At 42.3% G+C, this 18,526-nt stretch overlaps 1 protein-coding gene across 1 annotated transcript in view; it reads left to right on the top strand.

Moving 5' to 3' along the window:
* The first annotated feature begins 377 nt into the window (after nucleotides 1-377).
* LOC145353613 (dysbindin-like) overlaps nucleotides 378-18,526 on the top strand; it is a 216,631-nt gene continuing 198,482 nt past the window's right edge. The window contains exons 1-3 of the mRNA XM_080204382.1: nucleotides 378-597; nucleotides 2,177-2,227; nucleotides 3,928-3,978. Coding sequence (XP_080060508.1) covers nucleotides 542-597; nucleotides 2,177-2,227; nucleotides 3,928-3,978 — 158 coding nt within the window. The 5' untranslated portion in view covers nucleotides 378-541. The remainder of the gene's footprint in view (nucleotides 598-2,176; nucleotides 2,228-3,927; nucleotides 3,979-18,526) is intronic.

Below are 18,526 nucleotides of genomic sequence, written 5' to 3'. Positions count from 1 at the left end.
ACGGCTCCTGCTCTGCCCAAGAAGCCAGCCAGCCTCAGACCCTAACCTCCCACCCTTCCCCGCGAGCCCCCCCCCCCCCCCCCCCGCGCACGCGCGCGACAGAGAGAGAGAAACCTGCCCTTCCCCCATTGCGATCTGGCGTCCCGTCCCGCCCCCCACGCGAGCTGGAGTCCTGCCCCTCCAGATGCGTGAACTAGAGACCCGCCCCTCCGCCACCGCGAGTTCGAGTCCCGTCCCTCCAGCCGCGCGAGCTACGGACGTGCCCTCCCACCACGGCTCGGCCTCCATCCCCTCCAACAGCGCGAGCCGGCGACCTGCCCCTCCCTCACTGCGAGCCGGAGACCTGCCCCTCCCTCACCGCGAGCTGGAATCCCGCCCCTTAGCCCGCGCGAGCTTCAGACCAGCTCTTCCTCACAGCGAGCCTGAGTCCCGCCCCTACTGGGAGCCGGAGGCGGGAGCTGTCAGTCAGGTGCTGCTGGCCCAGGATGGCTTGTTTACGACGGCCCAGGCCCGCATTCGGGCAGCGTTAGGAGGCGGAAAGATGTTTGAGAATTTCAAAGAGCGGTTGCTGAGTGCGCAGCAGGACCTCAGCAGCGGGTAGGAAAGGATGCGGCACAGAGGTCGGGTTGTTTCCGATAGAAAGCCGGGCCTAGGGCTGGGGACTTTCCTTCGCAATGAGGGAGGCACCGGGTTCAGTCACATTGCTACTGACTTTTTAAACATATAATTGAAATAAAATTGTCAGACTTTTTGGTAACAACCAGTCGCTATGACTAACCTATAGATAAAGATATCGGTGTTATTGCGAAATTCACCTACTTTCCGTAAGTTTATTACAAGTTTCAGTTTCATCATAAAAATTCCATGATTTATGGTACAATTACAGAAATGTACCTGGGAAGGGTCTGTGCACATTAAAAGCAAAATATTTATGAACTTGAGTTTCCGAGCTTACACACTTTCTGTGTGTTTTGTGAATCTTGAGTTAAATCGTGTGATAATCATGTGAGGGCAGAGCTGTTGGCACAAGCTTTTCCTCTGGATAGCTACTCAGCGGGTGAAACTCCAAAAGCTGCTAGGAAACTTAAGTCTTCTGACAGTTGTTCACACTGTACCTCTGTTGACTGCTGAAGGTTTGTGAGCTGCATGACACGATTGATTGATTTCCTGCTGGGTAGAAATATCCGTATGACGAGCTAAGTTGTTGCGTGGGTAAATTTATTGCAAGTTTCATCTTTCCATCATTGCAAAAAAAAACTAGTTTAAGGCATATGGGCTGTTAACAGCATGAATCAAGATCAGCATGTCTGATCAAAACTTATCGGTGTGTATAAAATTCTAAAAGGGATTGATAAAGTAATGTAGACAAAATATTTCCTCTTACGGAGTAATCTAGAACAAGAAGTCACAGTTATGGCTGAGAGGCAGTAGATTTAAAACTGAGATGAAGAGGAACTGCTCGCAGAGGGTGGTGAATTTGTGGAACTTGCTGTCCCATAGCACGGTGGAGTCTGAATCATTGAATGGTTTCAAGAATGAGATGGATATATTTCTAATAACAAAAAAAGGGATGAAGGGGGTGGATCTGAGATCAGGGAAAGATCAGTCATGATCTGAATGAGTGGCGGAGCGGATCAAAGAGCTGAATTTGCCTACTTTTCCCAATTCCTATGTTCGAACAATATTTATACCCTATGAAGGAAATGAATTTTTTAAAAATCCTGTGAGAACTTGGTAATTGAGCAAAATGTTAGAAGGTAGCAATTTGGCAATATTTCCACAAATGACCATGGGAACAGTATATCAAGTTGCAAATATCACTGGCTCAAAGTATGGTACAAGTCAGTGGTGTTTGAACTTTTGTTCTGTGGCTGATCTAAAGTGAATATTGACAGTCCCATGTGCCCGTTACTCTGAAACCTTTGAAAGGGGACAATGCAATACTTGTGCAGTCACTTGTTTGATTTCCAAATAGCATTTACATAGGGAATTTCTAAATGTTTGCTAGTTCCCCTTATAACTTATTTTCATAAAGAATCGCAAGTACATAATGAAAGAGAAAAATAACTGCAGGCCTGAGACATGAATCAAATTTGCTTCTGGTACTGTTTTAACATTTGTTGTACAGTTATCTGCAGCTTTTATATATTAAATGTTTGCTTGTCTTTAATTTCAGTTTAAAGACATTGAGTGACAAATCTAAAGAAGTAAAAATTAAGAAGCCAAGGTAATCATGTCTTCTCCCAGCTACTTTTTGATATACAAAACTAGCTTTTTTTGAACTTGAAAGCAGTCAGTAACACTAATATTTGGCAGAGACTGTAAGATGTCATTTTATCTACGTGAGAAAATTCTAATACTTTGAATATTCTGACCTTTTTTGTGCTGTGGAAAATTATTTTCACATTCAACACAAGGCATTTAATCAGCCACATTTATAATCATTTCACACGTTTCTGCAAGTTGTGGAAGATTTCCAGAAAAAAAATTGTAATAGACATTTTGTGGTGTCATTCCAGAGTTTGCAAAACAAAATGGAAACAAATTCCTAAGAGCTTTAATGTACTGTAAATATTGGAATGCCTGTTATGTGATTGAAGCAGCAGATTCATATAAGTGGTTATGTGGAACTCCCTTCAGTTATTTTCCTACAGTGGAAGGATGGCAATTGTTTGACATGTTCAACTTGTATAGCATAGCTGGAAGAATATGAAGGGATTCAGTATTGGATTGTATAGAAATTTGTTTTTTTTTATGGGCTGGTAACAATTTCCCAAACTCGTATTGTAAATGGTTTGCTGCTGCGGTATTGACTTTTAGGGTTCAACTCTTTTGTTATACATATAATGTGACAGCTGCTTCTTTCTCTTCTCCATGTCCATCAAGCCACTTCCCTGGGATTTTCCCCACCTTATGGCACTAAACACACACGTTTCCCTGAGTTTTCTTCTGTCTTCGCTCATGTTCTCTCTGAGCTCACTTCATCCATGAAGTTCCCTGGATCCTATCCCCACTAAAATGCTGATCATCTAATTTCCCTTCTTGGTCCCACTTTTAACTGGATTATATTGTGGATGTTGCATTTTTTGAGTGAGGTTAAGGAAGTTGATGGCAGTCTTGAAAGGAAGTTGCGCAATATCTAAAGCAGAGAGCCATCTACCAAGTTAGCTAGCATGGAAGCCAGAAATCAATGTTGAATGATCAATTCAGTGAGACTGTGGTCAAGTGAACATGAAGTAAGTTTTCATGGATTGGATGAGCATGGAGAGGCCATGAGGGCTGATTTCGTGTATGTAGTTGGATTTACAAATCTGTGTGAACTTCTGGTTTTGATAATCCAGGGTCTCAAGTTATTTTTGTAACTGACTTTATGGCTGGATTCTCCCAAAAAAAAATCTAAGTTCCCAACATGCAGGAAAACAGGAGTATTTCCTGCCTTTATTTTTAGCATACTGACTAGAGTGAATCTCTGACATACTTTAACGTTGCAGAGTCCCTCAGCATGATTCACTCTGCAAAGCAGGGGGTGGAGCCTACTCCTGCCCAAGAGGCTGGCAGCCTAGTGCTGAGTAGGCCACTGTGTGTGCGTCAGTGTGTCAGAGTGGAGATCCTGCTGGCCTCCCGATCCTGCTGGCCTCCCGATCCTGCTGGCCTCCCGGACTTCTCTGGGCCAGCCCCTATGTGTCATCTCCCACTCAATCGTCAGCACTAATCTCTGTGTGCAGCCCCCTCTGGGTCTCAGCGTGGAGCTGGAAAAGCACCTGGGTAGCAAACCTCACTACACGTCATCTGGTGTCCCCCACCAGTGCAGTGGGCTGGGAGAATCCCAGCCTGTGTCTTAAAATTTGAAACTTTACATTAATAAACCAATTGTAGTCATTTTGTTTCTCTTTGAAATATCACAATGTTTCTAATTTGTTTTCACAGCAGCACAGATAGCTTGCCAAAGTTTACTGCAGGAGCTGAGTTACTAAGCAGGTAAGGTTAGTTAAATTTCTTTGAAGTTGAATGTTGTAAAATCCACAGCATAATCCACAACATGAATTTATATGACTGCAATTTTATTAGTAAGGAATTTTCTGCTTGCTTCTTGTGCCATAAGCAAAAGGGCCATACAGATTTTTTGTAATGCTGAATACAGCAAAGAAAAAAGTTGAAATTACCAAATTTAGAGTCCTCTGGGTATCAGGGAATGTACATGTTTGGATAAGACAATAGGAAGCTCATGTTAGAGAACGAATGCAGTACTGCAGAAGACTTGAGTATAGAATGTGCAGGAGTGAAATTAAAAAAAACTAAGGAAGCAAAGTGATGCCATGAAATAATATTGGCAGGTAAAATCAAGGAAAACCTAAAATTGTTTAATAAACACGTAAACAGCAAGGTAATAAATTAGGAAAGAGCAGGCTTGATTAGGCAACACTAAGGTAAAATGCAAGTGGAGGTAGATGATGTGGTTGTGGTTAAATACTTTGCATTTGTCTGCACAAATGAGGAAGAAGAATGCAAAATATTGGTGTGGAGAAACTTGGGAGCAAATATTAAACAGTTGAACATGTTTGAAAATGAATTCAATCATCAAGCTCCAATGAAGTCAATCTCAGGCTGTTAATAAAAGCAATGGAGGTAATGGTGGAGGATCTAACCATGATTTTTCAATTCTCTGTGGCTACTGTTGGTACTAAACCAAAAAAGGGAGTAGGGGTGGGAGGCACAGCATGGGAAAGAGAAAAGGACAGCTTCCCTCTCTTCACCCCACCCCGACCCCTCTCCCTCCCTCCCTCCCTCCCTCCCCCCCCCTTCCAATAATTGCAGGGTGTTAGAAAAACCCATTTCCGTGCTGTATCTCTGTCAACAGTCCTGGATTGTCTTTTCTAGAATTACACCTCAGTGTCAGTCCAGGCAAGAATTGTCAGATTATTTGTGTAATGCATCATAGCTGTGCTTTCACCTGATATCCAAACATTTGTTTGAATCAATATGTAGAAATCATGAGCATGAACCATGACTGATTATGTTAAAGTACGTAAGTAGTCTAGTAGTCTCTTTTAGATCGAGTATGAAACAATCTGTCTCACATCATTTCTAAAATTAATATTTTATGTTTTAAAAGTCAGATCCTGTTGCTATGTTTGAAATTTGTCATTCCAAGCTGAATTATCTATCAACTTCTCAAATGTCTATCTACCCCAAACATGCCAACTTCTAATTTTCCCGTCTCTTAATTAGAACAATGTATCTACCAGGAGCTCGTTTCTGACTATCGATCGTTAGGCTTTGCTGCTTACAGCATTTTGATACACGTTGAATAACTGATACTTGCAAAATTTATTCATAGATTTCTTGGAGACGATAGTCTGCACAAGAAAAAGTGAACATTTTTGAAGTGTAGTTGAGATGTTTTTAAATCACTAATCCCTGTAATTTTTAATAACTAAATTAATTTTGGTATTCATTTTAGTGCAGCTTTGTATCTGCCACAGCAGCTCAACCCATGATTGAACTTAGATTCCTACAGTTTTAAACTGCAGGTATACTGTCAGTGGGGCACCATGTAAATTAATAGTCCTTGTGAACTTTTTTGCAATTCCGTGAGGTTTATTTCCTGTAATACAATGGTTTCCAAATAGTTGATCGCAATTGACTGATCCTGGAGTCTCAGAGATGATTGTCATTTGCTGCTGAAATGCGCGAATATCAGGCTTCTTGTGATGACGTGTGAATCAGCTTATTGACTACTGGACTGCACCAAGATGTGTGGAACTCGGGCTTCTTGTGATAACGAGCGCGTCCACTCATTGACTGACTGCAGAATCGCAGGTCCAAAAGGTGGACCAAGCTGAGTGAAGACAAAATGATGAGCAAGGAGTCAGGGTCCTCCAAAAAGGGAAAAATCCTACCATTTCCAGCTGGAATAGGAAAGTGAATTTCTTTTTACAAATGTCAAAGGCATTTGTCATCAGTGTATCTTTGAGTAAAAGAAGGAATTTGGAACAGCATCACAAGATAAGTACATGCAAAATTTCAAGAAAAATTCTTTTTGAATAGCACTATTTGGACAAAGAAAGTTGAGGAGTTAAAGGGAATGTTGCAAGCTTTCAAAACCTGTCGCTAAAGACAAGGCTAGCAAAAAAGCATCTTTTTATATTAGCCATCTGCTGGCAAAGCATAACCTCAGGAGGCTATGATGGTTGCTGCTGACACATTGTTCAATAATTTTAAAACAAAGATGAAATTATGACCACCATCATGCACTTTAGCAGTAGCCAGAAGTGTGGAATTGTTGTCCGAGGATGTGCCTGAGCAAATACACCAAGATTCATGAGACTGTGAATGTTTCTCACTGCAGTGTAATGAATCAACAGACATGATGGATGTGGTCCAACTAATTGCTTTCATTTGCATGGCATTCAAAGATGCAACAAAGGAGAACCTTCTCCTTTTTTGCCACTGAGAGGGCAAGAGGTAAGGATGGCTACAACAAATTGAAAAGGTACGTGACTGAGAAGAATGTTCCAATTGCTTGTTTCAGTCCCATCTGATGGTGCCAATGCTGGGTGTCAATGACCCTGAATTCCCCATCTTTGTCAGTTACCATTGTATTATCCACCAACAAGCACTAGTGAGCAAGGTTATTGACTTTTCTTGTAATGACAGTTGCTGTCAAGATCGTCAACTCAATTTATGCCAGAGCTCTGCAACATCACTTATAGAAATCACAGAAACCCTACAGTACAGAAAGAGGCTATTCGGCCCATCAAGTCTGCATCAAACACAATCCCACCAGGCCCTACCCCCATATCCCTAGGTATTTTACCCACTAATCCCTTTAACCTAAGCATCGCAGGATACTAAGGGGCAATCTTAGCATGGCCAATCAACCTAACCTGCACATCTTTGGACAGTGGGAGGAGACTGGAGCACCTGGAGGAAACCCACGCAGACACGAGGAGAATGTGCAAACACCACACAGACAGTGACCCAAGCCAGGGATCGAACCCAGATCCCTGGAGCTGTGAAGCAGCAGTGCTAACCATTGTGCTACTGTGCTGCCCACTTCTTCAAATCATTCCTTGATGAGTTTGATGTCACCTACAGTGAGCAAATCCTCCATGTAGTGTGAGGGTAATTAAGTAGAGGTAATGTCCTCCAGAGATTTTTTAGATCTGCTCTCTGAAATTGTCACCTTAAATCAAGAAAAGAGGCATACAGAGAGTTGTCAGATAATGCATGGTTGCTAGACTCGGCATTTCTTACAGACATAAGTGCAAAATTGAATGAGTTGAACCATGACTTGCAGGGTAGGGACAGGGACTGGCAGCTCAATGTTCCAGGGTACAGATGCTAAAGAAAGGATAGAACAGGAGGCAAGAGAGGAGGGGGTGTTGCTTTTTTGATTAGGGAAAATGTCACGGCAGTACTGAGAAGGGATATTTCTGAGAGTTCGCCCACTAAGTCTATACAGATAAAACTGAAAAATAAGAAGGGGGAGGTCTTTTTATTAGAACTGTACTGTATACAGCTCCCCAAATAGTCAGTGGGAAATTGAGAAGTAAATATGTAAAGAGATAGCCCCAAGAAAAGTATGGTGGTAATAGGAGAGGCCTTTAACTTTCCCAACATTAACTGGGACAGCCATAGTATAAGGAACTTGGATGGAGAGAAATTTGTGAGTGTATTTAGGAGGAATTTCTAATTCAGTATGTGGATGGCCTGACTAGTGAGGGGGCAAAACTTGACCTCTTGTGACAGATGTGTTAGTGAGGGATCACTTTGAGACCAATGACCATAGTTCCATTAGATTTAAGATTGCCATGGAAAATGATAAATCTGGACCAAAAGTTAAAATTCTAAATTGTGACAAGGCCAATTTTGATGATATTAGACAGGAACTTTCAAAAGTTAATTGGGGAAGTCTGTTGGCAGGCAAAGGAATGACTGGTAAATGGGAGGTTTTCAGAAGTGTGTAAACTAAGGTTCAGGATAAACACGCTCCTTTTGGTGTGAAGGGCAAGGCTGGTACAAGTAGGGAACCCTGGATGACTTGCAATATTGAAGCCCTGGTCAAGGAGGAGGAGGAGGCACATGACATGCATAGGCAGCTTGAATCAAGTGGATCCCTTGAAGTGTATAGAGGATGTAGGAGTAGAATGGAGGGAAATCTCTTAAGGAGAGCAAAAAGAGAACACGATTGCTTTGTCAGGTAAGGCAAAGGAGAATCCAAAGATCTTCTACAAATACGTAAGGGTCAAAAGAACAACTAGGGCAAGAATAAGGCCTCAAAAGGATCAACAACGTTATTTATGTGCAAATCTATATGAGATGGGTAAGATCCTAAATGAATATTTCTCATCAGGATGGATGTTAGAGAACATGGAGAAATAAATAGTGAAGTCTTGAATAGTGTACATATTAAAGAGGAGGTGATGCTGGAAGTCCTAAAGCGCATCAAGGTAAATAAATCCCTGGGACCTGATGAAGTGTACCCCAGGACATTGTGGGAGGCAAGGGAGGAAATTGCAGGTTCCCTAGCACAGAGATTTGAATCATTGACAGCCATAGGTGCCTGAAGATTGGAGGGTGGCAAATGTTGTGTCTTTGTTTAAGAAGGATTGCAGAGGAAAGCAAGGGAACTACAGGCTAGTAAACCTAAAATCTGTAGTGGGTAAGTTGTTAGAAGGTATTCTGAGAGACAGGATCTACAGGCATTTAGAGAGGCAGGGGCTGATTAGGGACAGTCAGCATGGTTTTGAGAGTGAAATTTGAGTTTTTAAGGAGTAACCAAGAAGTTAGATGAGGGCAGTGCAATTGATGTTGTCTATATGGACTTTAGCAGGGTCTTTGACAAGGTACCACATGGTAGGCTATTGCTCAAGGTTAAATCTTATGGGATCCAGGGTGAGGTAGCCAGTTGGATACAAAAGTCACTTGATGACAGAAGTCAGCAGGTTGTTGTAGAAGGTTGTTTTTCAAACTGGAGACCTGTGACCAGTGGTGTTCCTCAGGGATCAGTGCTGGGTCCATTGTTATTTATCATTCATATTAATGACTTGGATGAGAGTATAGATGGCATTGTTAGTAAGTTTACAGATGACACCAAGATTGGTGGCATTGTGTACAGTGCAGAAGGTTATCTGGGATTGCATTGGGATCTTGATTAGTTAGGCCAGTGGGCAGACGAATGGCAGATGGAGTTTAATTTAGACAAAGGCAAGGTGATGCATTTTGGTAGATTGAACCAGGGCAGCATTTCTCTGTTAATGGTAGGCTGTTGGGGAGAGTTACAGAACACAAAGATCTAGGGGTACAGGCTCTTGGCTCCTTGAAAGTGGAGTCACAGGTAGACAGTGCTGAAGAAGGCATTCGGCATGCTTGGTTTCATTGGTCAGAACATTGAATGCTGGAATTGGGGCGTCTTGTTGAAGTTGTATAAGACCATGCTAAGGCCACACTTGGAATACTGTGTACACCCTATTATAGAAAGGATATTATTAAACTGGAAAGAGTGCAGAAAAGATTTGCTAGGATGCTACCAGTACTTGATGGTTTGATTTATAAAAAGAGGCTGGAAAGAATGGGCCTTTTTTCCCTGAAGCATAGGGGACTTAGGGGTGATTTGATAAAGGTCTATAAAATAATGAGGGGCATAGATCAGCTAGATAGTCAATATCTTTTCCCAAATGTAGGGGAGTCTAAAACTAGAGGGCATAGGTTAAGGTGAGAGGGGAGAGATACAAAAAGTGTCCAGATGGGCAATTTGTTCATGCAGAGGGTGTTGAGTGTCTGCCACAAACTGCCAGAGGTCCAGATGGATATAGTTTTGTCTTTTAAAAAGCATTTAGACAGTTACATGGATAAAAATGGAGGGATATGGGTCAAACATGGGCAATTGAGACTAGCTTAATGGTAAAAACAGGGATGTAAGTCCCTATAACTATGACTTGTCTCACATAAGCTATCCAGTGAATGTGTTCAGGTTGAAATTGGGTCTGCGGTCTTTCGGGTTAAATAACAATATTATTGTGCACTTCACAAATCTGCAGAAAATACAAGCAAGAACAGGTCAAACAGAACAGGTTCTATCCAAACAAATTCTGTGACTAGCTGAACAAATTAGAAAAGAAAATTCAACAGATGATTTCAGGAGTTAGACAAGGTGGAACAAATCATTGTTTGTCACAAATCCTTTTCTTCAAGTGGACTTGGAGAACTGACAACAAAATTTCTGCGAGCGTTCGAACAAAGCAGCAGACTTGCCATAGAAATAATCACTGCGCAGAATGACATGGAGCTGAAAGCTAGGTGAAGAGACAAAGACTTTGGGAATTTGTAAACAGAGAGAAGTACTTTCTTCTGGCATTGTGCGCACTCAGGGTGAAGGCCTTCTTTGGTTCCACATACCTCTGAGGTGACTTTTTCCCTGATGAAAATCATCAAACCCAAGTGTCACATTTCTGTCTCATCTGATGGACTGGCCATCTCAAACAACAGAAAGAAATCCCACAACACCAGCTTAAAGTCTAAACAGGTTTATTTGTATCAAAAGCTACAAGCTTTTGGCACAGTCTGTCCCTTCATCAGGTGGCTGGGAGTTCTGATCATAAACAGGACACAGACATAAACTCAATTTACATGCATGATGATTGGAATGTGAGTCTTTCCAGCTGATCAATTCTTACAGGTACAGAGAATGTGAGTGGAGAGAGCTTTACGCACAGGTTAAAGAGATGTGTATTGTTTCCAGACAGGAAAGTTAGTGAGATTTTGCAAGTCCAGGCAAGTTGTGGGGGTTACAGATAGTGTGACGAGATCCCAGTGGACGCCGTTCTCATGTGTACAGAACTTGGCTATCAGTTTCTGCTCAGCAATTCTGTGCTGTCGTGTGTCATGAAGGCTGCCTTGGAGAATGCTGACCCGAAGACAAGAGACCGAATGCCCATGACCGCTGAAGTGCTCACCAACAGGAAGAGAACAGTCTTGCCTGGTGATTGTCGAGTGATGTTCATTCATCCGTTGTAGTAACGTCTGCATGGTCTCCCCAATGTACCAATCCTCAGGACATCCTTTCCTGCAGATGTTAATTTTTTTAAGAGTAGATTTTCTGCTGTAATTTGATGCTAAAAGTGATCTTGTGCTTAAAAAGATTGGAGACCACTGCTGCAGTATAAGGGTCAGGCATAAAAAGAGTTAATGTGGGACTGGGTACAATATTGCCCACAGTCTGATGTAAGGGGTTACATGACCTGAGTCTGAAGGACAATCTTGTGGTTGGACAGAGAGGCAAGTCTGGAGACAGTTCCTAACTTAGACTTTAAATTGTGTTTATAGTTTATTGTTCCATCCGGACTGGATGGAATACATCCTAGGGTTCTGAAAGAAATGGCAGAGGTGATAGTGGAATCCTTAGAAATTATTTACCAAAATTCGCTGGATTCCGGGGAAGTGCCGGAAGATTGGAAAACGGCTAATGTTACGCTGCTGTTTTAAAAAGGTAGCAGACAAAAGGCAGGGAATTATAGGTTGGTTAGTTTAACGTCTGTAGTTGGAAAAATGCTAGAATCTGCCATCAAAGAAGAAATAGCGAGGCGTCTAGAAAAGAATAGTTTGATCGAGCAGACGCAGCACGGATTCGTTCAGGGGAAGTCGTGTTTGACAAATTTATTGGATTTCTATGAGGATGTGACTGGTGAGGTAGACAGGGGAACCAGTGGATGTGGTGTTTTTAGATTTCCAAAAGGCGTTTGACAAGGTCCCTCAAAAGGTTGCTACAGAAGGTTAGGGTGCACGGAGTTGGGGGTAAGGTGTTAGTGTGGATAGAGGATTGGCTGTCTAATAAGCAGAGAGTTGGTATCAGTGGGTGCTATTCTGATTGGCGGTTGGTGACTAGTAGAGTGCTGCAGGGATCGGTGCTGGGGCCTCAACTATTTACCATTTATATAGATGATCTGGAGGAGGGGGCTGAGGGTAGGGTGACGAAGTTTGCTGATGACACGAAGATGAGTGGAAAAGCAAATTGCGTGGAGGGTGTGGAAAGTCTGCAGAGAGATCTGGATAGGCTGAGCGAGTGGGCGAGGACCTGGCAGATGGAGTATAATGGTAGCAAGTGTGAGGTTATCCACTTTGGCAGAAATAATAGTAGGAGGGATTATTATTTAAAAGGCGAAAAGCTGCAGCTTGCTACGGTGCAGAGGGACCTGGGGGTCCTTGTGCGCAAGTCGCAAAAACCCAGTCTGCAGGTGTAGCAGGTGATCAAGAAGGCGAATGGAATGCTGGCTTTTACAGCGAGGGGGATAGAATGTAAAAGTAGGGAGGTCTTGCTGCAAACGTACAGGGTACTGGTGAAGCCGCAGCTGGAGTACTGTCTGCAGTTTTGGTCACCGCACTTGCGCAAGGATATATTGGCCTTGGAGGGAGTGCAGAGGAGGTTCTCTAGGCTGATACTGAAGATAAAGGGGTTGGACTATGAAGAGAGACTAAATAGATCTGTACTCGTTGGAGTTTAGAAGGATGAGGGGGGATCTTATAGAGACATATAAGATAATGAAGGGGATGGATAGGGTAGAGGTAGAGAGATTCTTCCCGCTTAGAAAGGATAGCAGGACTAGAGGGTACAGCCTCAAGATAAGGGGGGGTGCAGTTTAGATCAGAGTTGAGGAGGAACTTGTTCACTCAAAGGGTGGTGAATCTCTGCCCGTTGAAGTGGTGGAAGCTACCTCGCTAAATATATTTAAGTCACGGGTATAAGTTTTTGATAGACAAGGGAATTAAGGGTTATGGGGAGAAAGCGGGAAAGTGGAACAGATCCACTTAAGGTCAGCCATGATCTTATTGAATGGCGGGGCAGGTTCGAAGGGCTAGATGGCCTACTCCTGTTCCTATTTCTTATGTTCTTATATGTAGCCTGTAAGGTGTGGGGGGTGAATTTTCCCATTCTGCCTGCTCAGGAATCATAGCAGGCAGGACAGAAAATTCGGTGGATCATACATCATGCAAAGGTCTGTTGACCGCAGGCACAGATTTCTGGCCTTGGGGTGTGCTTGGCTGGAAAATCCTGCCGTTAGTGTTGTCAAGTCTTACAGGTTGGAAAGGGATTCTTTGGCCCATCTTGTCCACACTGGTCATCAAGCAGCTATCTGTTCTAATCCCATTTTCCAGCACTTAGCCCTTTGCCCTATGTGCCCATCTAAGTACTACTTAAATGATGAGTGTTCCTGTCTCTACTACTCTTGCAGGCAGTGAGTTCCAGATTCCCACTATTAAATTATACAGGATTCGGAACTTCTTCATGAGACCTACCAATGTTTGCACTATATGCAGTATGGAACAGTTGCCTCTCAATGTTTTGATTGATTGACAAAAGCGCAATGGCTGAACATATTCTTTCCATTTGTAGAGAGCACAACCTTGTGTATGAATAGATATAGCTTCTAGCGTGTGTAAGTGAGCCGCATTGAGAGTCTGGCTGACAATTTTACATTGGTTGTTAGTGTAATTCTTAACACAGTCAGGGTGGTTTAATAAGTGTCCCCCAATTGTGGGATCACATCTAATGTTGGGGATGCTATATTCTATCTTTTGCAAGCACAAGTTCATTGAGTGTGGGCAGTACAGCCTGTTGTGAACAGCCAAAGGGACTTCCATATGAGTTAGCTGAAGGAATAGGCCACTTGGCTCCTGGAGCTTGCACCATCATTCAATAAGATCGACTGATCTAATGGTAACCTCAATCCCACATTCCTGCCTTCTCCCCAGGTAACCTTTCATCCCTTGATCAAGGATCTGTCTAGCTCTGCCTTTAAAATATATAACGATTATATTCCTCAAAAGCAGTGGAAGCAGAGATCCATAAAAAATCTCATTTCTGTCTTAAGTGAGCAACCCCTCAATTTTAAATAGTGACCCCTAGTTCTCAAATCTTGACAAGAGGAAAACACCCTGTAAATATCTCTCAATTGCTCCTTACTCTTCTAAGCTCTAATGGATACAAACTTAACCTCTGCAATCTTTTCTCTTAAATTAGCTCATTCATTCCTGGTGTTAGTTTAGGAAACTTTCTCTGAACTGTTTCTAACACGTTTACATATTTCCTTAAATAAGACCAATATTGTACACATTTCAGATGTAGTCTAATCATGGCCTTTACAGCTGAAGTATAACCTCCCTACTTTTGTAACCAATATTCATCACAATAAGCAATAACATTCTATTAGCTTTCCTAATCACTAGCTGCATCTACATAGTACCTTTTCGTAACTTGTATACTGGGGCACCCAGATCTCTCTACATCGGTGACCTGCAATCTCTCACTTTTTATTCTTCCTACAAAAATGGGCAACTTCACATTTTCCCATGTAGTCCATTTGCCAGATTTCTGTTCACACACTTAACCTATCTATGTCCTTTTTTTTTCCATTTGTGGGGACACGGGTCTTGCTGGCTGGCCAGCATTTATTGCCTATCCCTAGTTGCCCTTGAGGAGGTGGTGGTGAGCTGCTGCCTTGAATTGCCGCAGTCCATGTGCTGTGAGTTGACCCACAATGCCATTAGGGAGGTAATTCCTGTATTTTGACCCAGCTATTGCAAAGGAACGACAATATATTTCCAAGTCAGGATGGTGAGTGGCTTGGAGGGAACATACAAGTGGTGGTGTTGTCTTGTGTCTCCTTCACAATTTACTTTCCTACCTATCTTTGTGTCAACTGCAAATTTATATAAATTGTGAAAAGTTGAGGCCCAACACAGAGCCCTGTGGCACTCTATTTGCTACATCCTGCCAACTAGAAAAAGATCCATTTATGCCAACTGTTCTATGTTAGCTAGCCATTCTTCAATCCATGCCAAAGTATAACCCCTAAATTGAGCTTTTATTTTCTGCAGTAAGCTTTGATGTGGCACCTTGCCAAGTAGTCTCCTAGAAAGCTTTGCTGTTTGAAAGAATCTGCCAAGTATTGGGACTGCATCTCAATTAGTTCCCTTTTTGCATACAGTGTAAATTGGTATTTATGTGACTCTGTCCTGACTGCAAGATGAAAAACCTTTGGCAATACCTTTATATCAGCAATGCTCAAGTGGTCTGCCTTTCAGCCATTTTTTCCTAAAGTCCAAGAAATCTCCACAGCTTTGAGTTTGAAGAATGGCTTTTCATATGGAACTTTGTCAAGGTGCAATATGCCATATGGCTTGTGGTGTCATTTTAAAGAAGTTAGTCAAGCAGGACATTACACTTTGGAATCCATGTTGAGTTCTATTTAGCTTATTCTTGTACGGATAATCAAATTTACTTGATAATTGATTTCATTACCTTCTATGAAATAAGACTAATGGATCAGCAGTTAAGTGTTGATCTGATTATCTTCAACAACTATAAGCACAGCTTTGTATTTCTAATCCACTGAAAATAGTGTCCCATGACTGTCTTGTTTGTCAATGTCTTAAATTCTAATTTTGGTTAGAGCTCTGGAGTAAATATCACCTACTCTTAAGTATTGAATTGTTTTGAATCTTTTTATCTTGTTTAGTTAGAACTTACGTCTCATCATATTAAAGTCAGTATTTTTGATTGAGTTATCTCTGGCATAGGTATGTCTCATCTTCTCAATGCTGTAAAAAGTCTGACAACACCAGGTTTAAGTCCAACCGAATTATTTGATAGTAAACTCACTAGCTTTCGAGGTTTCCTCCTTCAGGTGAATGGAGAGTTCTGGCCTCAGACAGAGCATATAAAGCACAGACAGTTTACAGATTACTGATTAGAATACAAATCTTTACACCTAACCTGCTGTTCAATTCCTAAAGTGGCCGACAATGTGAGTGGAAGGAGCACTGATTACAGGTTAAAGAGATGTGTATTGTCTCCAGACAGTACAGTAAGTGAGGTTTTGCAAACTCAGGCAAGTCACGGAGGTTACAAATAGTGCGACATGAGCCCAAGATCCCTGTTGAGACTGTCCTCGTGTGCAGAACTTGGCTATCAGTCTCTGCTCAGCGACTCTGTGCCGTTGTGTGTCGTGAAGGCCACCTTGGAGAATGCTTACCCGAAGGTCAGAGGCTGAATGCCCATGACCACTGAAGTGTTTGCCAACAGGAAGGGAACAGTCTTGCCTGGTGCTTGTCGAGCGATGTTCATTCATCCATTGTCATAGCGTCTGCATGGTCTCCCCAATGTACCATGCTTCGGGACATCCTTTCTTGCAACGTATCAGGTAGACAACGTTGGCCGAGTTGCAAGAGTATTTACCACATACCTGGTGGATGGTATTCTCTCGTATTTTTACTGTGTTTACCCCAGTCCAATGCCGACATATCCACATCATGACTTCTCAATGCTAGCAGGAAATGACCATTGAGAATGTTTACTATCTTGTGCAAATCTTTGTTTCCAGTACATTAGCATTCTTTTATAGTTCTTGTGATCCCCAACTGTAGTGCACAAGTGATAAATCTGTGGAACTTGTTTCATAGAGTGGAGGAAGCACATAGACACTTATTCAGCTGTAAATTGTATTTCTTACGGAAAGTATTTTTGGATACAATAAGTAGCGGTGGTATATGGCAAGTGTAACATGCTTGGATGGAACAGATGACTGAATTTACCATTTCCAAAGCTTTCCACCATTGAGCTATTTTATTCGCGTCATGTTCAGGACTGATTGATTAAAAATTGAATAGTCAACAAGCTCATTATCAATTTAACACTAATTTATCAGAATGTTGTTCGTCCATCGTCATCGATGAGGACCTTGCCACCATTAGTCATTTTTGAGGCTGGTTGCAGTGTGTCCGAAGATGACTGATCAGGCCAATTCGGGCATGGAATTTCCTGGCACACATTGGACACTGTAGTTGTTGCACTGGTGGCTGTGGACTTGCGCAGCTCTCACTTAAGTTGTGCTTCAGCAATACACCTTGCTTCGTAAGCTTTGACAGCCTTTGTGAATGAGGCAGTGCCAGGTAGGGCAGTTTTGTGCCAGCGTTTCCCAGGATGGTCGTGTCTATGTCAAGTGACTGAAGGGAGGCCTTGAGTGTGTCAACGAAATGTTTCTTCTGGCCTCCATGCGAGCGTCTTCCAGCAGAGAGTTCCCCAAAAAGGAGCTGCTTGGTTATGCACTCGTCTGACATACAAATGACATGTCCTGCCTACCAGGTCTGTACTCTCATCAGCAGTGTGCGGACTGATGGTAGACTTGCTCTAGAGAGAACTTCAGTGTCTGGTACTTTGTCTTGCCATCTGATGTGTAATATTCTGCGAAGACAAGTCATGTGGAAATGATTGAGCTGTCTTGCATGCCTTCGATACACAGTTCACATTTCACAGGCCTACAGGAGGGTGGTGAGTACCGCAGCGCTGTAGACCTTCACTTTTGTTACTGGGCTGATTCCTTGATGTTCCCATTCAGCGGAGCACAGTCTACTGAAAGCAGAACTTGCCTTTGCTATTCTGCAGTTAACTTCTGTATCAATAGTCACTGCTTGGGAGAGGGTGCTGCCAAGATAAGTGAACTGGTCCACTGCCTGTAGTTTCTGCCCTTTGATTGTGATTATGGGTTCTGCGTATGGCGCATGAGGAGCAGGCTGGTGCATGACTTCGGTCTTTGTAATGTTGATGGTGAGTCCAAAGTTGTCACAAGCTGTAGAAAATTTGTCCATACTGACTTGCATCTCTTGCTCTGAGCTAGTATACAGGGTGCAATCATCGGCAAAGAGGAAATCTCTCAGAAGAGTCTCTTTCACTTTCGTAATAGCTTGAAGTCTCCTCAGGTTGAAGAGCTTCCCATCCACTCTGTACTTGAAGCTGATTCCAGCGACACTGTCCTGGAAGGCACCATTCAGCATGGCAGTAAACATTATGCTGAACAGTGTGGGTGCGAGCACACAGCCCTGTTTAAATCATCAGAATGATAGAAGATAAACTACATGATCTTAACCTTTTTGCATCCATTAATTTTTTTCTGCTGTGATCTAACTGTCAAAGCATTGGAAGAACATTCTTACTGTTGTGTTTTCCTCCTGCAGTTATATTTGCTTTTTAAGCTCTCCCTACACTTCTTTTGACCTGTGTCTGTAGGTTCAGTGAAGGCCTTTCCCTTCCTGCAGAACTTACAACATTTGCGTGGAATTGAAGTGACTAGCCATTTGATGCTAACCTCAATGTGAAATTCACATCTTCCGTATGAAATTTTAGAACACCATGATACTGAATATTGGTTTTATAATTGTCACTTTTCCTGATGTCATTTTATAGTTGTCAGTTGTCTAAATGTTTTGCCCTCCTTGGAAAATATATTACATTATTTAAAGTTGTCACTGATCCATTTATAAATTATGGTGATAGATTCATTTTATGCGTATTAATTACTGCAGAGTGAAAGGTTTTTGCAAAGTGAGGCCCTGTAGTTGTAATTTTTGAATGAATAAATCTGACCCCATTACTCACCCAGACTTGATATCTAGGTACTATACGTTTAGAATGTACTGTTGCTGTCGGTGCCAATTTTGAGGAACTGTGGTACTGAGATTCAAAAACAGA

The sequence above is a fragment of the Carcharhinus amblyrhynchos genome, chromosome 2 (genome assembly GCF_965287045.1).
Source record: "Carcharhinus amblyrhynchos chromosome 2, sCarAmb.v2.hapA, whole genome shotgun sequence".
NCBI lineage: Eukaryota > Metazoa > Chordata > Chondrichthyes > Carcharhiniformes > Carcharhinidae > Carcharhinus > Carcharhinus amblyrhynchos.
Note: the sequence above shows the minus strand (reverse complement) of the source record. Positions and strands in the feature narration are given on the sequence as shown.